The 15,754-nt window shown below is 47.5% G+C and overlaps 1 protein-coding gene across 1 annotated transcript in view; it reads left to right on the forward strand.

Annotated features, from left to right (window-relative positions):
• Sag (S-antigen visual arrestin) overlaps positions 1–13,895 on the forward strand; it is a 32,104-nt gene extending 18,209 nt beyond the window's left edge. Inside the window, exons 9-15 of the mRNA XM_090354342.1 lie at positions 3,375–3,447; positions 7,094–7,231; positions 8,210–8,287; positions 8,995–9,018; positions 10,700–10,755; positions 13,043–13,052; positions 13,647–13,895. Coding sequence (XP_090210468.1) covers positions 3,375–3,447; positions 7,094–7,231; positions 8,210–8,287; positions 8,995–9,018; positions 10,700–10,755; positions 13,043–13,052; positions 13,647–13,749 — 482 coding nt within the window. The 3' untranslated portion in view covers positions 13,750–13,895. The remainder of the gene's footprint in view (positions 1–3,374; positions 3,448–7,093; positions 7,232–8,209; positions 8,288–8,994; positions 9,019–10,699; positions 10,756–13,042; positions 13,053–13,646) is intronic.
• Positions 13,896–15,754: the final 1,859 nt, after the last annotated feature.

Here is a 15,754-nt window from a genome sequence, read left to right on the forward strand (position 1 = left end):
TGGCTTTTTCCTATGTATGTGGCACTGAGGAATCAAACCCGAGTCAATGGGCAATGCTAGGCAAGCTCTCTACCACTGGGCCACACTCCCAGCCCAAGAACTTCTTTGTTGTTTTGTTTTTGTTTTTTCCTTTTTCTTTTTTAATTGTTATTATAAAGGCGATGTACAGGGGAATTACAGTTACATAAGTCAGATAGAGTCCATTTCTTTGGGGGCACAGTCACCCCTTCCCTCCGTCTCTCCTGTCTTCCCTCCCATCCCCACCCAAAAGCTGCCTAGTTCATTGTCACCGTGGTGCCCTGAGGAGCACTGCTGCCTTTGTTCACACTTTGTCCCTCCATTTCTCAGCCCCCCTCGTAGGAGTTTCTTTGAAAACTGGAAAGAAGGTGTTGTAGAATTGCTGGGGGCCAGTGCGGTCGGATGAGGTCTTTCCTCGAGGCCCTGACTGACGATAGGACCCTCGGGTCAGCCTCTTTGCCTTGATGCCTACTTGGCCATGAGCCTCCCGTGCTTCTGTGTTGCTCCTTCCCAGCTAGAGCCAGCTTTCACAGGAAGGCCGGGGCAGAGCCCCGGGTCTCCCTTTGGAGACCACTGAGGAGTTTTGGTGACAAATGCAGTAAGAATTGTGGGAAAGGCACTGAATGGAAAAACTAAGTCTCAGCATTCATGGCAGCTCCCAGCTGCTTCCTCAGTCCTCCCAGGAAGGAGAGCTTTGTAAGGGGTGGAGTGTTACATGTCACCTCAGTGACCACTTGTGACGGCTGACCCTGGTCATGTACTGCCGTGACCGCTGGTTATTCCTACATCATCACATAGGACATCAAGGGGCAGAATGGGTTGACCTGGAAGGGTCCTAGGGTTTGAATTCGAGGCCTGGGCACTGGTCCTGAACCTTTGTGTTCAAGGCTAGTGCTCTACCCCTTGAGCCACAGCTCCACTTTTGGCTTTTTGATAGTCAGTTGAGATAAAGAGTCTCATAGACTTTCTTGTCCAGGCTTGGCTTTGAACTGAGAGTCTCAGATCTCAGCCTCTTGAGTGATCTGCTGCTGTGCTCCCAAGATTTAACTTATAGTTTTATGCTATGTTAGTTTAGTTCACATGCCTTTAGGTCCTCTTAGGTCCTATAATTATGTAGCATGTTACGTGTTTCATCTAATACATCGGTCTTCATACTAGTGGGTGTCTGTCCATTCAGATAACACTAACAACAGACCACAAACTATGTGGATTATAAACTACAAATACTTCTTTTTGACCATTCTGGAGGTTAGAAGGTTCAAGGGTAAGGTGCTGGCAGGTTTCTAGTCTGGTGAAGGCCTTTTCTGCATAGAGTGCTGCCTCACTGTGTCCCTGTGTGATGGAAGGAACCTCTTTATGAGAGCACTAATCCTAGTTATGAGTATCTCACCCTATCTCTTAGTCACTTCCCCACATCCCCACTTTTTATTGTCACCTGGCTCTTAGACTTCAGCCTGTGAGGTCAGAGGACAGGAACAAACTTTCAAAACTTAGCGACAGGGTGGAGAAGGAATCATTTGGTACTTTGATTATATGCCACAGAAGACTGAGGCAGGAAGATGATAAGTTTGAAGCCAGAGGAAGTGGCACTGTGGCTCAAGTGGTAGAGTGCTATGCTAGCCTTGAACTGAAAAGCTCAGGGACAGTTCCCAGGTCCAGAGTTCAAGCCCCACAACTGACCAAAAAAAAGTTTGAAGCCAGACTCAGAAATGTAACAAAACCCTATCTGAAAACACACACACACACACACACACACACACATATTGTTTTTCAAAGTTTTATAAATTGTAACAACAAAGCTACTAACCATGGGAAAAAGTGATGAATTTTCTGAGACAGAATGTTGATAGCTTTCTATCGGCTGAGCTCTGTGCTGAATGTACACTTCGTTTCTCTTTTATCCCTCAAATTTAGTTTTAGAGGAGATTATAAGTCATTTTGTTATTTTCAATTAATTTATAACACAGGGTCTTATGCTTGCTAGGCAGAGAAGCTCTGTCACTTGAGCCACACCTCAGCCCTTTTTTGCTTTAGTTATTTTGTTTTAAATTGTTTAGTTATTTTGGGGTAGGCACCATGATTTTCCTACAGTCAACCTTGGACCTCAATCCTCATACCTAAGTCATCCTTCACTTCTGGAACTACAGGTTTACACCACTATGTCTACCTCTTTATCTCTCTCTCTTCATCTAGTCTATCTATCTCTATCCATCTATTCTATTTCTTTTTTTTTTTCTTTGCCAGTCCTGGGCTTGAGCTCAGGGCCTGAGCACTGTCCTTGGACTTTCTCAAGGCTAGAGCTCTACCACTTGAGCCTCAGCACCACTTCCGGCTTTTTTCTATGTATGTGGTATCAAGGAATCAAACCTGGGTCTTCGTGCATGCTAGGCAAAGCACTCTACCACTAGGCCAAACTCCTAGCCCTCCATCTATTCTATTTCTATCCATCTACTTATCCCTGTCTGTCTGTCTGTCTATCTATCTATCTATCTATGTATATATTATATGGAGTGTCAATAACTATTTGCCTAGGCCGGCCTTGAACAGCTGTCCTTCTGATCTCTGCCTCCCCCCCCCCTTTTTTTTGGCCTGGGGCTTGAAATCAGGGCCTGAACATTGTCCTTGAGCTTTCTCAAGGCTAGAGCTCTACCACTTTTCGAGGAATCGAACCCAGGTCCTGTGCATGCTAGGCAAGCACTCTACCACTAGGCCAAACTCCTAGCCCCTGATCTCTGCCTCCTGAATTTCTGGATTACAGGTGTGAGCCAACACATTTGGTCCAGAACTCAGCCTTTTAATTTTCACAACTTTCCTGTGAGTTGGATGTAATCATCACTCATTTCACTTGTAGGAAGACACAAGCTTACAGGAGCTTAAAAATTTACCCCACAGTTCATAGCTAAGCAGAGAAAATTTGAGCCCATCATCAGGCCAAAGGGCCTATCCTCCTCTCTGCTGTGTTACACCCTCAGATCAGTCAGATCATGCTTCCAGCTGGTTCCTAGAAAGCTTGGAGAATGGTCTGATGCTCCTTAGGTAAGATAAAGGATGTTGGGGAGGGGCTGGTTTGGAGAGCAGGATGAAGGACACCCATGGGAGAGAGGCAGGGAGGGGCTATCAGAGCTACATCTGGCAGTGTGTTTCTCAGTCTGGAGCTGGCACAGAAACAAGTTACCAGTGAAGACAGTTGACCTGAGAACAGAACTTGGAGGACAGATTGCAACCTTTAAGCCAGGAGGGATCAAACCAGAATTAGAGGGAGAAACCTTACTAGACCCCTGGAGAAGCTGGGGGACAACACACATGTGACCAGGGCCTCCGTGTTCATCACCTGACTTCCTGTCCTCCCTTTGCAGTGGAGCAAGTGGCCAACGTGGTTCTCTACTCCAGCGATTATTACGCCAAGCCCGTGGCCACAGAGGAAATACAGTAAGTAGCGGTTGCATTTCCACTTCCTGAGCGGCCGGCTTTTGTTGTCAGGGTCTTCTATGTTCCCTAACTGAAGAAGAAACTAGAACACCCCCATCTCCTGCCCTGCCTTCCATTTCCTTCCCTTTTCTCATTTGGAGGACTGCAAAGAACGTTTAGCCTCTTAGCTGTATGTTTAATCCACTCCATGCAGCCTGTCTCCTAGGAAGTGTGAGACTGGCCATCCTTACCAAGGAGTGAGGGAGAAGAGGAATCAAGGTGGGAATGCCCCTGTGCGGGCAACAGGGCCTTTCTGGGTAATCTTGGCATGATTTGTCAGATGGCCAATGAATGATCACCCAAGCCAGGACTCTTCCATTTGTTTGAACTCAGAGCTTGGGTTCTGTCCCCGAACTTTTTTGCTCAGGGCTAATGCTCTACCACTAGAGCCCCAGCTCCACATCCAGCTTTATTTTTTTTTGGAGTAGTTTACAGAGACAAGATTTTCCTGCCTGGGCTGGCTTTGAACCAAAATCCTCGCAATCCTCAGATCTTAGCCTCCTGAGTAGCTGTCATTATAGTCATGACTTTTCAAAACCAAAGGGGAGTCCTGTGACGACTCCTTTATGCTGTCAGGCTTTCATTTGTGCCACACTGTCAGATAGATTCATTTAATACCAGGAGTGTGTGTGTGTGTGTGTGTGTGTGTGTGTGTGCAGTGTTACACATCCCTTCTTCTTTACTTGGAAGGTCCTTTTCTCTTTGCCTAGCTGGTATGTTCAAAGCACTGTCACAAAAACCATCACCAAGGTTACAGGAAGTTTAGGGTGGAGTAGAAGGGTGAAAATGTGAAAAGAGAAGCTAATTTACCGAGCTAATGTTACATAATCTTAAAAGTAATACTTAAAGTAAACTATTGCTCAAAACAAATTTGACTTGAAGTCTAAATATAGATCTACAAAGGAGGGAAATAGGAAAGAAGCACAAGTCATTCTCTGACTTTCTCATGCCAGCCCTGTGGTTTGTCAACGGCATAACTTTGTCTTTTTTGGCCCCGGGAGGAGGGGGCAGGTGTCTTGGTCCTGGTTTGTCTTTGATAGAAGCTCAGCAAGGGTGGGCCAAATGTTTCAGAGTTTTCTCATCAGTTAGACTCCATTATCTTGTTCATTTTAAACCAATGAGTGTTTGGTGGCTGATTCCCACAAGACTGAAAGCCATTCTTATGAGGGTTGGGGAGGGAGATTGGAAGCTAGGCTAGATCCTGTTTGCCACTGATTAGCTTTCTATCACTGAGACAAATAGGACAACAACTTAAGAAAGGCAAGATTCAGGGCCGGGAGTTTGGCCTAGTAGTAGAGTGCCTGCCTGGCATGCACAAAGACCCAGGTTCAATTCCTCAGTACCACATATGTAGAAAAAGCTGGAAATGGTGCTATGGCTCAAGGGTAGAGCTCTAGCCTAGAGAAAGCCCAAGGACAGTGCTCAGGCCTGAGATCAGCCCCAAGAGTAGCCAAAGGAAAAAAAAGGAAGAAGGAAAAGGAGAAGGAGAAGATTCACTTTGGTTGTGCTTCAGAGGTTCCAGATTGTCATGGCCAGGAGGATATGGTGGAGCAGAGCTCCCATCATGGCAGCCAGGAGGGAGGGGGGCCTAGTCAGCTCTCTTCTCCCTTTTTATCTCACCTAGGCCCCCAGACTATGGGGTAGTACTGCCCACATTCAGGGTGAGGCTTTCTGCTTTAGTTAATTTCCTCTAAAATCTATCTATATCATATATCATATATATATATATATTATATAGTGTGTGTGTGTATGTGTGTGTGTGAGGTTATACTGGAATATGGAATTGAGACATCAAGTTTGCTAGGCTGGCGCTCTTCCACTGAATAATGTCCCTAATCCGTCAATCCCCTCAAGCTGACAATCAAGATTAAGCATCACAGTGCATCTAGAGGCCATTCAGAAAACCAGAGTGTGGGCCAGTATGCCAGACCTGGCACCTGGCACATGGCAGGGCCAGTTTTCCAGTTTAGACGCAACTGTATGATCCCAGTGATTCTGTATCTCTGGGACTGCCCCCACTTTTTTTTTTTTCCCCGTCCTGGGCTTGAGCTCAGGGCCTGAGCGCTGTTCTTGGACTTTCTCAAGGCTAGAGCTCTACCACTTGAGCCTCAGCACCACTACCAGCTTTTTTTTTTCTATGTATGTGGGACCAAGGAATCGAACCCAGGTCTTCGTGCATGCTAGGCAAGCACTCCACCACTAGGCCAAACTCCCAGCCCTTGCCCCCACATTTTGCCTTTAGCATGAGGGTCCGGTAGTCCAGCTGCTGATGGAGCGTCTCCTACAGAGAAAGAGCGTGGATGGTTTTGAATACCCACCAGTCTGCTCTGTGTGGTTCACAAATGCTTGCTGTGGCTTCATCCGCTCACCAGCCCACCAGTGCCCATGTGCTGACAGTCCTCATAGTGACAGTTTGGGTAGAAAATGACCTCTTTGGCAGGTGCTGGGGTCTTATCCCTGTAACCCTAGCTGCTTGGGGAACTGAGCTGCGGACTGAAACTCAAAGCCAGCCAGGGCAGACAAATCCAGGAGATTCTTAGCTCTAATTAACCAGTGCAAATCCAGAAATTGAGATGTGGCTCAAGTGATAGAGAACCAGCCTTGAAAAAGCCAGTTGAGAGTGTAAGGCCTAGAGTTCTGGTCATAGTCCTAGCACACAAAAAAATACAAAGAAAGAGGGGCCAGGAGTTTGGCGTAGTGGTAGAGTGCTTGCGTAACAAAGACCTGGGGTTCAATTCTTCAGTACCACATACATAGAAAAAGCCAGAAATGGTGCTGTAGCTCAAGTGGCAGAGTGCTAGCCTTGTGGTAGAAGCCCAAGGACAGTGTTCAGGCACTGAGTTCAAGCCCCAGGACTGGCCCCCCCACCCAAAAAATGAAGAAAGATAGTCTTTCCCATATGTGTTTGCTGGTGACTACCACAGAGGATCTGCTGTGCTCTCTGGGCTTTGCCTGGCCTCAGGAAATGCTGTCTGGGGGCTCTGAATTTGGGGCAGGTGGTTTCACTTAGTGTTTGGTTTTTGTCTTGTATTTTGAGATAGGGTCTCACTAAGCAGCTCAGGCTGGCCTTGCACTCTTCTTGCCTTGGCTGCCTGAATGCTGGGATTACAAGTGTGTGATTCCATGCCCATCAGGAATCTTTGTTTGTATGTGTGTTTGTTTTTGGTCATAGGGCTTGAACTTGGGGCCTGGGAGCTGTTCCTGAGCTCTTTTTCTCAAAGATTACACTCTACGACTTGGAGCCACAGCCCCACTTCTGGTTTTCTGGTGGTTAATTCAAGATAAGACTCTCATGGATTTTAGTATCAGGGCTGGGCTTTGAACCTGATCTCAGCCTCCCAAGTAGCCAGGATTCCAGACACGAGTCACTAGTGCCTGGTTCTATCCATAGTGCTGGATAACTGTGCGAGATGTTCTATAAATTCAACCCTTAACCCTCGGCAGAGGGGCTCGAGGAAATGGGCTGAGCATCCCTTGATGTCATGTCCTTGTCCTAGTAAGTCTCTATGGAACTTTGATCCTAGAAAATGCTCCCTGGCAAATAGCGTCCCATGGGGTTGATAGTGACTTTGATGGTTATAAATGGCCTTTGCCCTTCTTTCTTCAGAGAGAAAGTGCCACCAAAGAGCACTTTGACCAGGACACTGACTCTGTTGCCCGTGCTGGCTAATAATCGAGAGAGAAGAGGCATTGCGCTGGACGGGAAGATCAAGCATGAGGACACAAACCTGGCCTCCAGCACCATGTGAGCCCTTGGGCTGGGAGGATAGCCTTCCACATGGCTGACACGCGTCTGTCCCCGGAGTCTGCATGCAGACACCTCACCAGAACAGGATGGAACAGTGTTAATGGCACAGCACACAGACCTAGGGCCCAAACAGGGTCCTCACTCCTTCCCTGGCATGACTTCCCCAAGGGGTACAGCCTTGCATTCACCCAGCCTCATTCCCTCCCCAGGGGGCACACTCCCTCCCCAGGGAGCACACTCCCTCCCCAGGGGGCGGTGCCAGACACGTGACTTGAGCTCTTTGAGAACCTCAGTTTTCTTATCTGTCCAGTGTGTGTGTGGTTAACAGGTGCCATCTCAGAGTGATGAGGACTGTGTGTGTGGGGGGGGGGATATTACTCACAGCACTGTGGTTTGCTAAGGTTTGTGCCTTGGCTCAGGGATTTCCATCAGGCTGGCCTGGCCTGCCTAGATTAGAAAGTGGATCTAGACAAAGCTGTACAACAGAGGTCCAAAGCTGACATCTGCTGTCACCTCTAGATGCCCACTCTGATGGTTTGGGGTGGGAGCCCAGATCCAGGCCTGAGGCCTGCTTGTTTGCATGAGTATTCCCTTCTAGACCCACTAGAATACCCTTTTGGTGATGCCAATAGGCAAGAAGCAGGCAGATTTCACCTTTGTGAGTCCAAAAGAGGGGATAGTGATTGTTGGGCAGAAAATAGGTAGGAGGGAGTCAAAGGGTTTGCTGAGGATAATTTACCGCGTTACTGCCGAGATTCAAACGTGTTTCTGAGGCTCCAGAGACAGGCTGACAGGGAAACGGCTGCCCAAGATCAACTTACTGGGGACGTAACAGCTTCATGGTAGAGTACTTGCCAAGCATGTCTGAGGCCCTGCTGGTGCCATCAGTCAGTGGGCCTGGAAGAAGAGGAAAGTGTCCCTTCACTGCTCTGCTTCCCAGTGCTCCTCTCATCCTTCTCTCTTCTATTCGGGCAGCATTAAGGAAGGCATAGACCGGACTGTTCTGGGCATCCTCGTGTCTTACCACATCAAGGTGAAGCTCACAGTGTCAGGGTAAGTGTCGCAAGCCAGTGTGTGGTATGTTCCATCTTGGTGAGGATAGACAGGGCTAGGCCTGTCCTGACTGACTGACATACCTACAGACAGACTGCGAGGGAGGCCCGAGTCCTGCTGATTCCTCAATAGTCTGAAATCTTTGGGGGGAGAGATTTAATTTGTCAGCGTTCCTAGCTCTATCTCTTTTCCATGTAGGAGTGCTGATATTGTGAGGTTTTTGTTTTTTTTATTCCAGTCAATCTTGGGGCTTGAACCCAGAGCTTGGGCGCTGTCTCTGAGCCTCTTTGTGCTCTAGGCTAGTGCTCTACTACTTGAACTACAATGCCACTTCTGGCTTTTTCTGAGTGGTTTATTGGAGATAAGAGTCTTGGACTTTTTTTGCCCGGGCTGACTTTGAACCATGATCCTCAGATCTCAATATCCTGAGTAGCTAAGATTATAGGAGTGAGCCATCACACTCATATACCTGGGAAATCCTGATTTGGGAGCCTGCCCTTGAACCAAAATGATTCTGTTTCTTAGATAATCCTCTAGAGAAAGAGAAGAAGTCACAAGCAGAGGGGAGAGGTGGTATTGGACAAGATGGGGTGGGTGCAGAGATTCCCAGAGTTGTGAGTTAGTGAAGGTGGAAGCGTTCTGCTTCTGAATGTGGGAAGGGAGAAGTGAGATGACAGTCACCAGAGCTTTTGTTTCGTCTTTCCTAGATTTCTAGGAGAGCTCACATCCAGGTAAGCTTCTTCTCCTTCCTTGATTCCCAGGAGGCCAAGGGCAGTGAGATGTGGGAACTGAAAAGAAGCTGGCAAAAGTTAGTTTTTGAGCATCTGTGTGTAATTGCGTAATGCCCACTGCCTCTGGGTATGTGGCAGAAGGTTTGGCTAGTAGGTATGCGGCCAGAGAGACTGTAAATAGGCCTGCCTCCGGACAAGGACATGCAAATACACCCCAGCCTCTGAAAACTAGCAACACAACTCCGTGTGTGTGTGTGTGTGTGTGTGTGTGTGTGTGTGTATCATTCAATGGCATTAACTATACTTACAATGTCATATATTCATCCTCACTAGCTAGGTCCACTGAAAAGGAAACTTTCCAGCATTTTGGTGGTTAATTGGAAATAAGAGCCTCACAGACTTGTGTGCCTGGGCTGGCTTTGAACTGTGATCCTCAGATCTCAGCCTTCTGAGCAGCTAGGATCATAGGCATGAGCCACTGGCACCAGACTAAGACTGTTATTGTTGTTTTGCCTATCTTGGGCCTGAGCTATGGGCCTAGGCACTGTCCCTGGGTTCCTTCTATTCCTCTACCACTTGAGCCACAATGACACTTCTGGCTTTTTCTGTGATTAACTGGAGATAAGAGTCTCATGGAGGGCTAGGAGTTTGGCCTAGTGGTAGAGTGTTTGCCTAGTATGCTTGAAGACTTAGATTCTGTTCCTTGGTACCACATACATAGAAAAAAGCCAGAAGTGGTGCTGTGGCTCAAGTGGTAGAGCTCTAGCCTTGAGAAAGCCCAAGTATAGTGCTTACGTCCTGAGTTCAAGGTCCAGGACTGGCAAAAACAATAGAGTCTCATGGACTTTCCTACTCAAGATAGCTTCGAACTGCAATCTAGGATTCCAGGCATGAACCACCAGCTTCCAGCCTAATTTTTTTTTCTTGTCCTGGGTCTTGAACTCAGGGCCTGGGCACTGTCTCTGAATTTCTTTTGCTCAAGGCTAGTGCTCTACCACTTGAACCACAACCCTACTTCCAGCTTTTTCTGTTTATGTGATAATGAGGAATTGAACCCAGGGCTTCATGCATTGAGTCACATTCCTAACCAAGAATATATATGTGGGTCATGAGGCTTGACCTCTGAGCCTGGGCGCTGCCCCTGAGCTTTTCAACTCAAGGCTATGTCCCTACCCCTGGACCTGGGCATTGTCCCTGACCTCTTCAGCTCAAGGCTACCCCCTACCCATGAGCCCAGCCCCACTTCCAATTTTTTTTTAATAGGTTAATTAGAGATAAGAGTCTCAGGTTCTTTTGTACCCTGGCTGGCTTTGAACCTTGATCCTCAGATCTTAGCCTCCTGAGTAGCTAGGATTACAGGCATGAACCACCGCACCTGGCTTTAAAACTAATTTTTGACTAAATTTTCTCCTCTGCTCTTCCCACAACATGTCACTAGCACTACGGACCAGGTGTGTGCGGACCTAAACACACTGGCTGCTTCGCAATACCTGGACCACATGCAAGAGAATGCATTTCAAATGTCTGCTTAACCACCTCCTCACTCTTGCTTCACTTGGTTCCAAATCCCACTGAATTGTCTTTAGTCAGTCTCTGCAGTGCAGTTTTCCAAGTGTGATCTGTGTGTGTGTGTGTGTGTGTGTGTGTAGACTTACCCATCTGCATTCTTCTTTCCTTTCAGTGAAGTGGCCTCTGAGGTGCCATTTCGCCTCATGCACCCTCAGCCTGAGGATCCAGGTCAGTCTCTAGCCATTTACTACTAGCAGATGTACTACAGATTCATCCCTAGTCTTTTTTTTTTTTTTTTTTTTTTGGGTGCTAGTCCTGGGGCTTGAACTGGTGCTGTCCCCGAGCTTTTGCCTGTAATTTAGCCACAGATCCACTTCCAGCTTTTTGGTGGCTAATTGGAGATAAGAATTCACATACTTTCCTGCCCAGACTAGCTCTGACACTCAATCCTCAGATCTCAGCCTCTAGAGTGGGTAGTAGAATTACAGGTGTGAGCCATGGGTGCCCAGAAACCTAGTCTCTCTGAGCCTGGGTGTTTCCAGCTGTCATTCACAGGAGCTCAGTACTGAGCTCCCCCTTCTCCTGTTTGCATGTAGAAGTTGGAGCATCTGTGAACTTAGAGGGGGATGACACTAGAAGGTTTTGTCAGGAATGGGTTCAAAGCAGAAACTTTGCTGTCAACAGTCCTGGATTTAGATTTAGTGATGATCTGGATAGTGCATACATTGAAGAGGCTGGGACTTCTGGAAATGGCCTTATGTTTTCATTTGAAAGCATTGACAGGCTCACACATGTAATTCTAGCTACTCAGGAGGCTGAGATCTGAGGATCACCGTTTAAAGCCAGCCTGAGCAGGAAAGTTCATGAAACTCTTATCTCCAATTAATCATTAGAAAACTGGAAGCAGAATTGTGGCTCAAAGTAATCCAGCACTAGCCTTAAGCAAAAGAGCTCAGGGACAGTGCCCAGACCCCAAGTTCAAGCCCCACAACCAATAAATAAATAAATAGAAGTAAAACAATCACCGTTGTGTCATGAGAATCTAGAGAGTTAGAATCCAGGACAAATCACCCCGGGATTGCAAAATTTGGATTTCCTAAGGTTTATGAGTGACTGAATCTCTTACCTCTTACCTTCTGACTTGCCCACCTGATTCTTGGTTCTTAAATCTATGTGGTGAGGTTCTAAGAGAGAGTGCACAGAGCTGAAGTTTGGCCCCACCCAAGCCAGAGGCCAAGAAATTTATATCTAAGAAGTGCTGAAGGATTCTGGAATGCTATCATTTCTTTTTTTTTTTTTTTTGTCTTTGTCAGTCATAGGGTTTGAACTCAGGGCCTGGGCTCTGTCCCTAATACTCTACCACTTTGAGCCACAATATCACTTCAGGTTTTCTGGTATTTAATTGGAGATAAAAGTCTCATGGAGCCAGGTGTGGTGGCTCACACCTGTAATCCTAGCTACCTAGGAAGGAGGCTGAGATCTGAGGATGGCAGTTCAAAGCCAGGCTGGGCACTAAAGTCTGTGAGACTCCTATCTTTAATTAATCACCAGAAAACCAGAAGGAGTGTGACCTAGTGGTAGAGTGCTTGCCTAGCATGCTCAAAACCGTAGATTCAATTCCTCTGTTCCACATACACAGAAAAAGCCAGAAGTGGTGCTGTGGCTCAAGTGGTAGAGTCCTAGCCTTGAGAAAGCTCAAGGACGGTGCCCAGGCCTGAATTCAAGCCTGGCAAAAAAAGTAGAAAGAAAAATCTCCTGGACTTTCCTGCCCAGGCTGACTTCTAATCACAATCCTCAGATCTCAGCCTCCTGAGTAGCTAGGATTACAGTTGTGAGCCATTGGCATCTGGCCCTCAGTAGCTTTTAACCATGCCAGACCTTCTCTAGGTGGACAGAAAGCTAAGAAAAGAACAAAACCCACTCAAGATAATGGAAATTGCAACACAGAACAGAAAGACCTGACTGTGAAAGGGCAACATGTCAGCAGAAATGGAAGAGGGAAGAAGAGCCTGGGGTGGCTGGCCTCAAGTTCTCGTGCAACCTTGGGGTACTAGTCAAGGTCAGGGCCCAGGTGCCAGCCTTGAGAGCCTGGCAGGCTTGTGCCTGGAGCTGCATGGTTGCCCACGATGACCATGGCCTGGAGATCAAGTGGCCAAACGTAGGCAGAAATGCTTTGAAAAGATGAGAAAGGGCCTTAGAGGTGCAATGGTAATGATTTCATTTCAGGGTTGTGGTACTCTGTTAAAAGTGATAGCTGGTCTGGGGGTACATCTCAGTGGTAGCATGTAAATCACATGCAATGACATGAATGATATATCTCTAGTCCCCATGACCCCTCAAACTACAGGAGATCAGGAGATTTGCTGCTAATCTCTCTCTCTCCCTGTCTCTCTATCCCTCCCTCCCTTTCTCCCTTTGCCCCTCCTCCCTCCCTCCTCTGTCCCTCTGCCCTCCCCCCCTTGTCCCTCCCTCCCTTCCTTTGTCTTCTCTTTCTTACCATTTACTGGACTTACAGCAAAGGAAAGGTAAGCCATTGGGATGCCTCTCTGTTTACCTGTATCCTGTGATTTTTGTTCCCATGCAGACCCCTCTTCCAGTGTCTGTATATGTTCCTTGTGTTGCTTTGCTCCCAAGCGCTTAAACACAACTCAGTTACCCTGGGTGGGTATGTGTGTGTATGTGTGTGTGTGTGTGTGTGTGTGTGTGTGTGTGTCTGGTGCTGGGGATTGAATTCAGGGTCTTGCACTCTCCCATAGCTCTTTTAGCCAAAGCCCAGTGCTCTGCCACTTGAGCTGTAGCTCCACTTCTGGCTTTTTGTTGGTTAGTTAGAGATAGGAGTCTCCTTGGTTTTCCTGTCCAGGTTGGCTTCAAATTGCTATCTTCAGATCTCAGCCTCTGGAGTAACTAGGATTACAGCCCTGAGCCACTGGTGCTAGCTATTTATCTGTTTCAGTTTGTTAAGGAGTCTTTACACAGAATCTCTCGAGGAAAGTGGCATGCTTGATCATTTCTTTTGCTGCAATTAAAAAAGAGAGGGAGAGCTCAAGGGCTTTGATTCATTGGAGATTTCATCCGCAGCTTCAGAGTATGCATTGATCACAATATTTGTTTTCTTTTAGTGTCCAGGATGAAAATCTGGTTTTTGAAGAGTTTGCTCGCCAAAATCTGAAAGATGCAGATGGCACAGAAGGGAAGAAGGAGGAGGCTGGGCAGGATGAGTGAAGACATTCCTGACGTCTCAAAAGGGCTGGGCTTTGTTTCTGGGCTAAGGCAGCCCAGCCCCAGTCTCCCTAGGGCCACCCCCCTACCCCCTTCACCTTTATTCTAGATGTGAAAGCATGAATCTCCCTCCGGAAATAAAGCTGTGTTTAGAGTCCTGCGAGCATGAGTCAGGCTGATTTGCTAGGGAGCTGGGCTGGTGTCTTTTAGGGTTCCTGGAACTGAACCATAAGGGAAACATCTAGATGGAAGTCTCTGCTCACCTGGTGTGTCCTGGTGGGAGCAGGCCTTCCCAGGGCTCTAGTCTACACATTCTGCTTCTCTGAAAATATATTGTGTGGAAGGGGGCGGGGGAGTTCATTTCCCGACTAATCCTCTCTCCAGAATCCCTAAAGAGAAGTTTTGGAATAAACTGGTGAGGAGACAATTGTAGGCAAAAATACCCTTTTATCACTGATTCAGCTTTGGTGTCCACGACCGGCTGGAACTCTAGGCTGTTGATTAAGTTTCTATGGAGTACAAAATCAGACGTGTTTAAGATGAAGAAATGGATTAATAAAAGGGTCCTGGAGGGGAGTAGTTAACCCCCCTGCTTTTATTTTTGCCAGTTCCTGGGGCTTGAACTCAGGGCCTGAGCACTGTCCTTGGGCTTTCTCAAGGCTAGAGATCTACGACTTGAGCCACAGCACCACTTCTGACTTTTTCTACATATGTGGTACCAAGGTATTGAACCCTGGTCTCCGTGCATGCTAGACAAGCACTCTACCACTAGGCTAAACTCCCAGCTCAAGAAACCCTTATTGAAGATAAACATGAGCTGCCAAGCCTGGGGTAGACAGAACCCAGCAGAGCCCCAGAGGCTCTGCCTAAGAGCTGGAGGGTGTGCTGTCTGGGTTTGGGTGCCCCAGTTCCTGCTCTCTCAGTTTGCTGTATTGTTTTGTTTTTCTTTTTTTTTTTGTCATGGGGCTTGAACTCTGGGCCTGGGCGCTGTCCCTGAGCTCTTCAGCTCAAGTGTAGCACTCTACCACTGTGAGCCACAGCGCCACTTCTGGTTTTCTGGTGGTTAATTGGGTATGAGTCTCATGGACTTTAGTGCCCATGCTGGCTTTGAACGATGATCTTTAGATCTCCATCTCTTGAGTAGTTAGGATCACAGGTGTGAACCACCAGCGCCCAATTCTGGTTTGCAGCTCTTGGCAAGAAGAATCCAATAGGCTTAGCTCTGGCCTTAGCTCTGGATCCCTCTCCTGGCCATGATACCCACCAGCCTGGGGCCTGCTGCTGGTGCCAGGGAGACTGAGCAGCTCCCCTGGCAGACATAGGAGGCTTTGGGAGCTGTAGGCTCTGCTCATTATTTCAGATAAAAGGGGTCTGCAGGCCTGGCACCAGAGGTTCACACCTGTAATCTTAGCTATTCAGGAGGTTGAGATCTGAGGATAGCAGTTTACAGCCAACCTGGTCTGTGAGACCTCCACAAAAACAAAGTAGAACTGTACTGTAGCTCAACTGGTGAAACAGTTGCCTTGAGCAAAAAAAGCTCAGGGACAGCACCTAAACCCTGAGTTCAAGCCCCAGAACTGGTACATAAAAGGGGTGGAGAAGGGCCTGGAGTGTGGCCTAATGGTAGAGTGCTTGCCTAGCCTGCATGAAGCCCTGGGTTTAATTTCCTGGTACCACATACACAGAAAAAGTGGGAAATGGTGCTGTGGCTCAAATGGTAGAGTGTTAGCTTTGAAGAAAGCTCAAGGACAGTGCCCAGGTCCTGAGTTCAAGCCCTAGGACAGGGAGAGAGAAAACAAAAAGGGCAGGGAGTGGGAAGACCTGCAGATTTCTCCATGGCTCTGCGTGCTCACTGAAGGCAGGGTGTGATGGGGACGGGTTTTATGTGGAAGGGATCCTTCCAATTGGGTTTCTGGGACTAACAGCAGCACTGGAGGACAAGACAGGGCATGAAGTTGTCCAGTAGAATTCAGACTGACTTGTGTCATGAGCCTGGAAGCTGGAGGAA

This window comes from Megascapheus bottae, chromosome 21 (genome assembly GCF_031878675.1).
Source record: "Megascapheus bottae isolate mThoBot1 chromosome 21, mThoBot2.hap1, whole genome shotgun sequence".
Classification (NCBI taxonomy): Eukaryota; Metazoa; Chordata; class Mammalia; order Rodentia; family Geomyidae; genus Megascapheus; species Megascapheus bottae.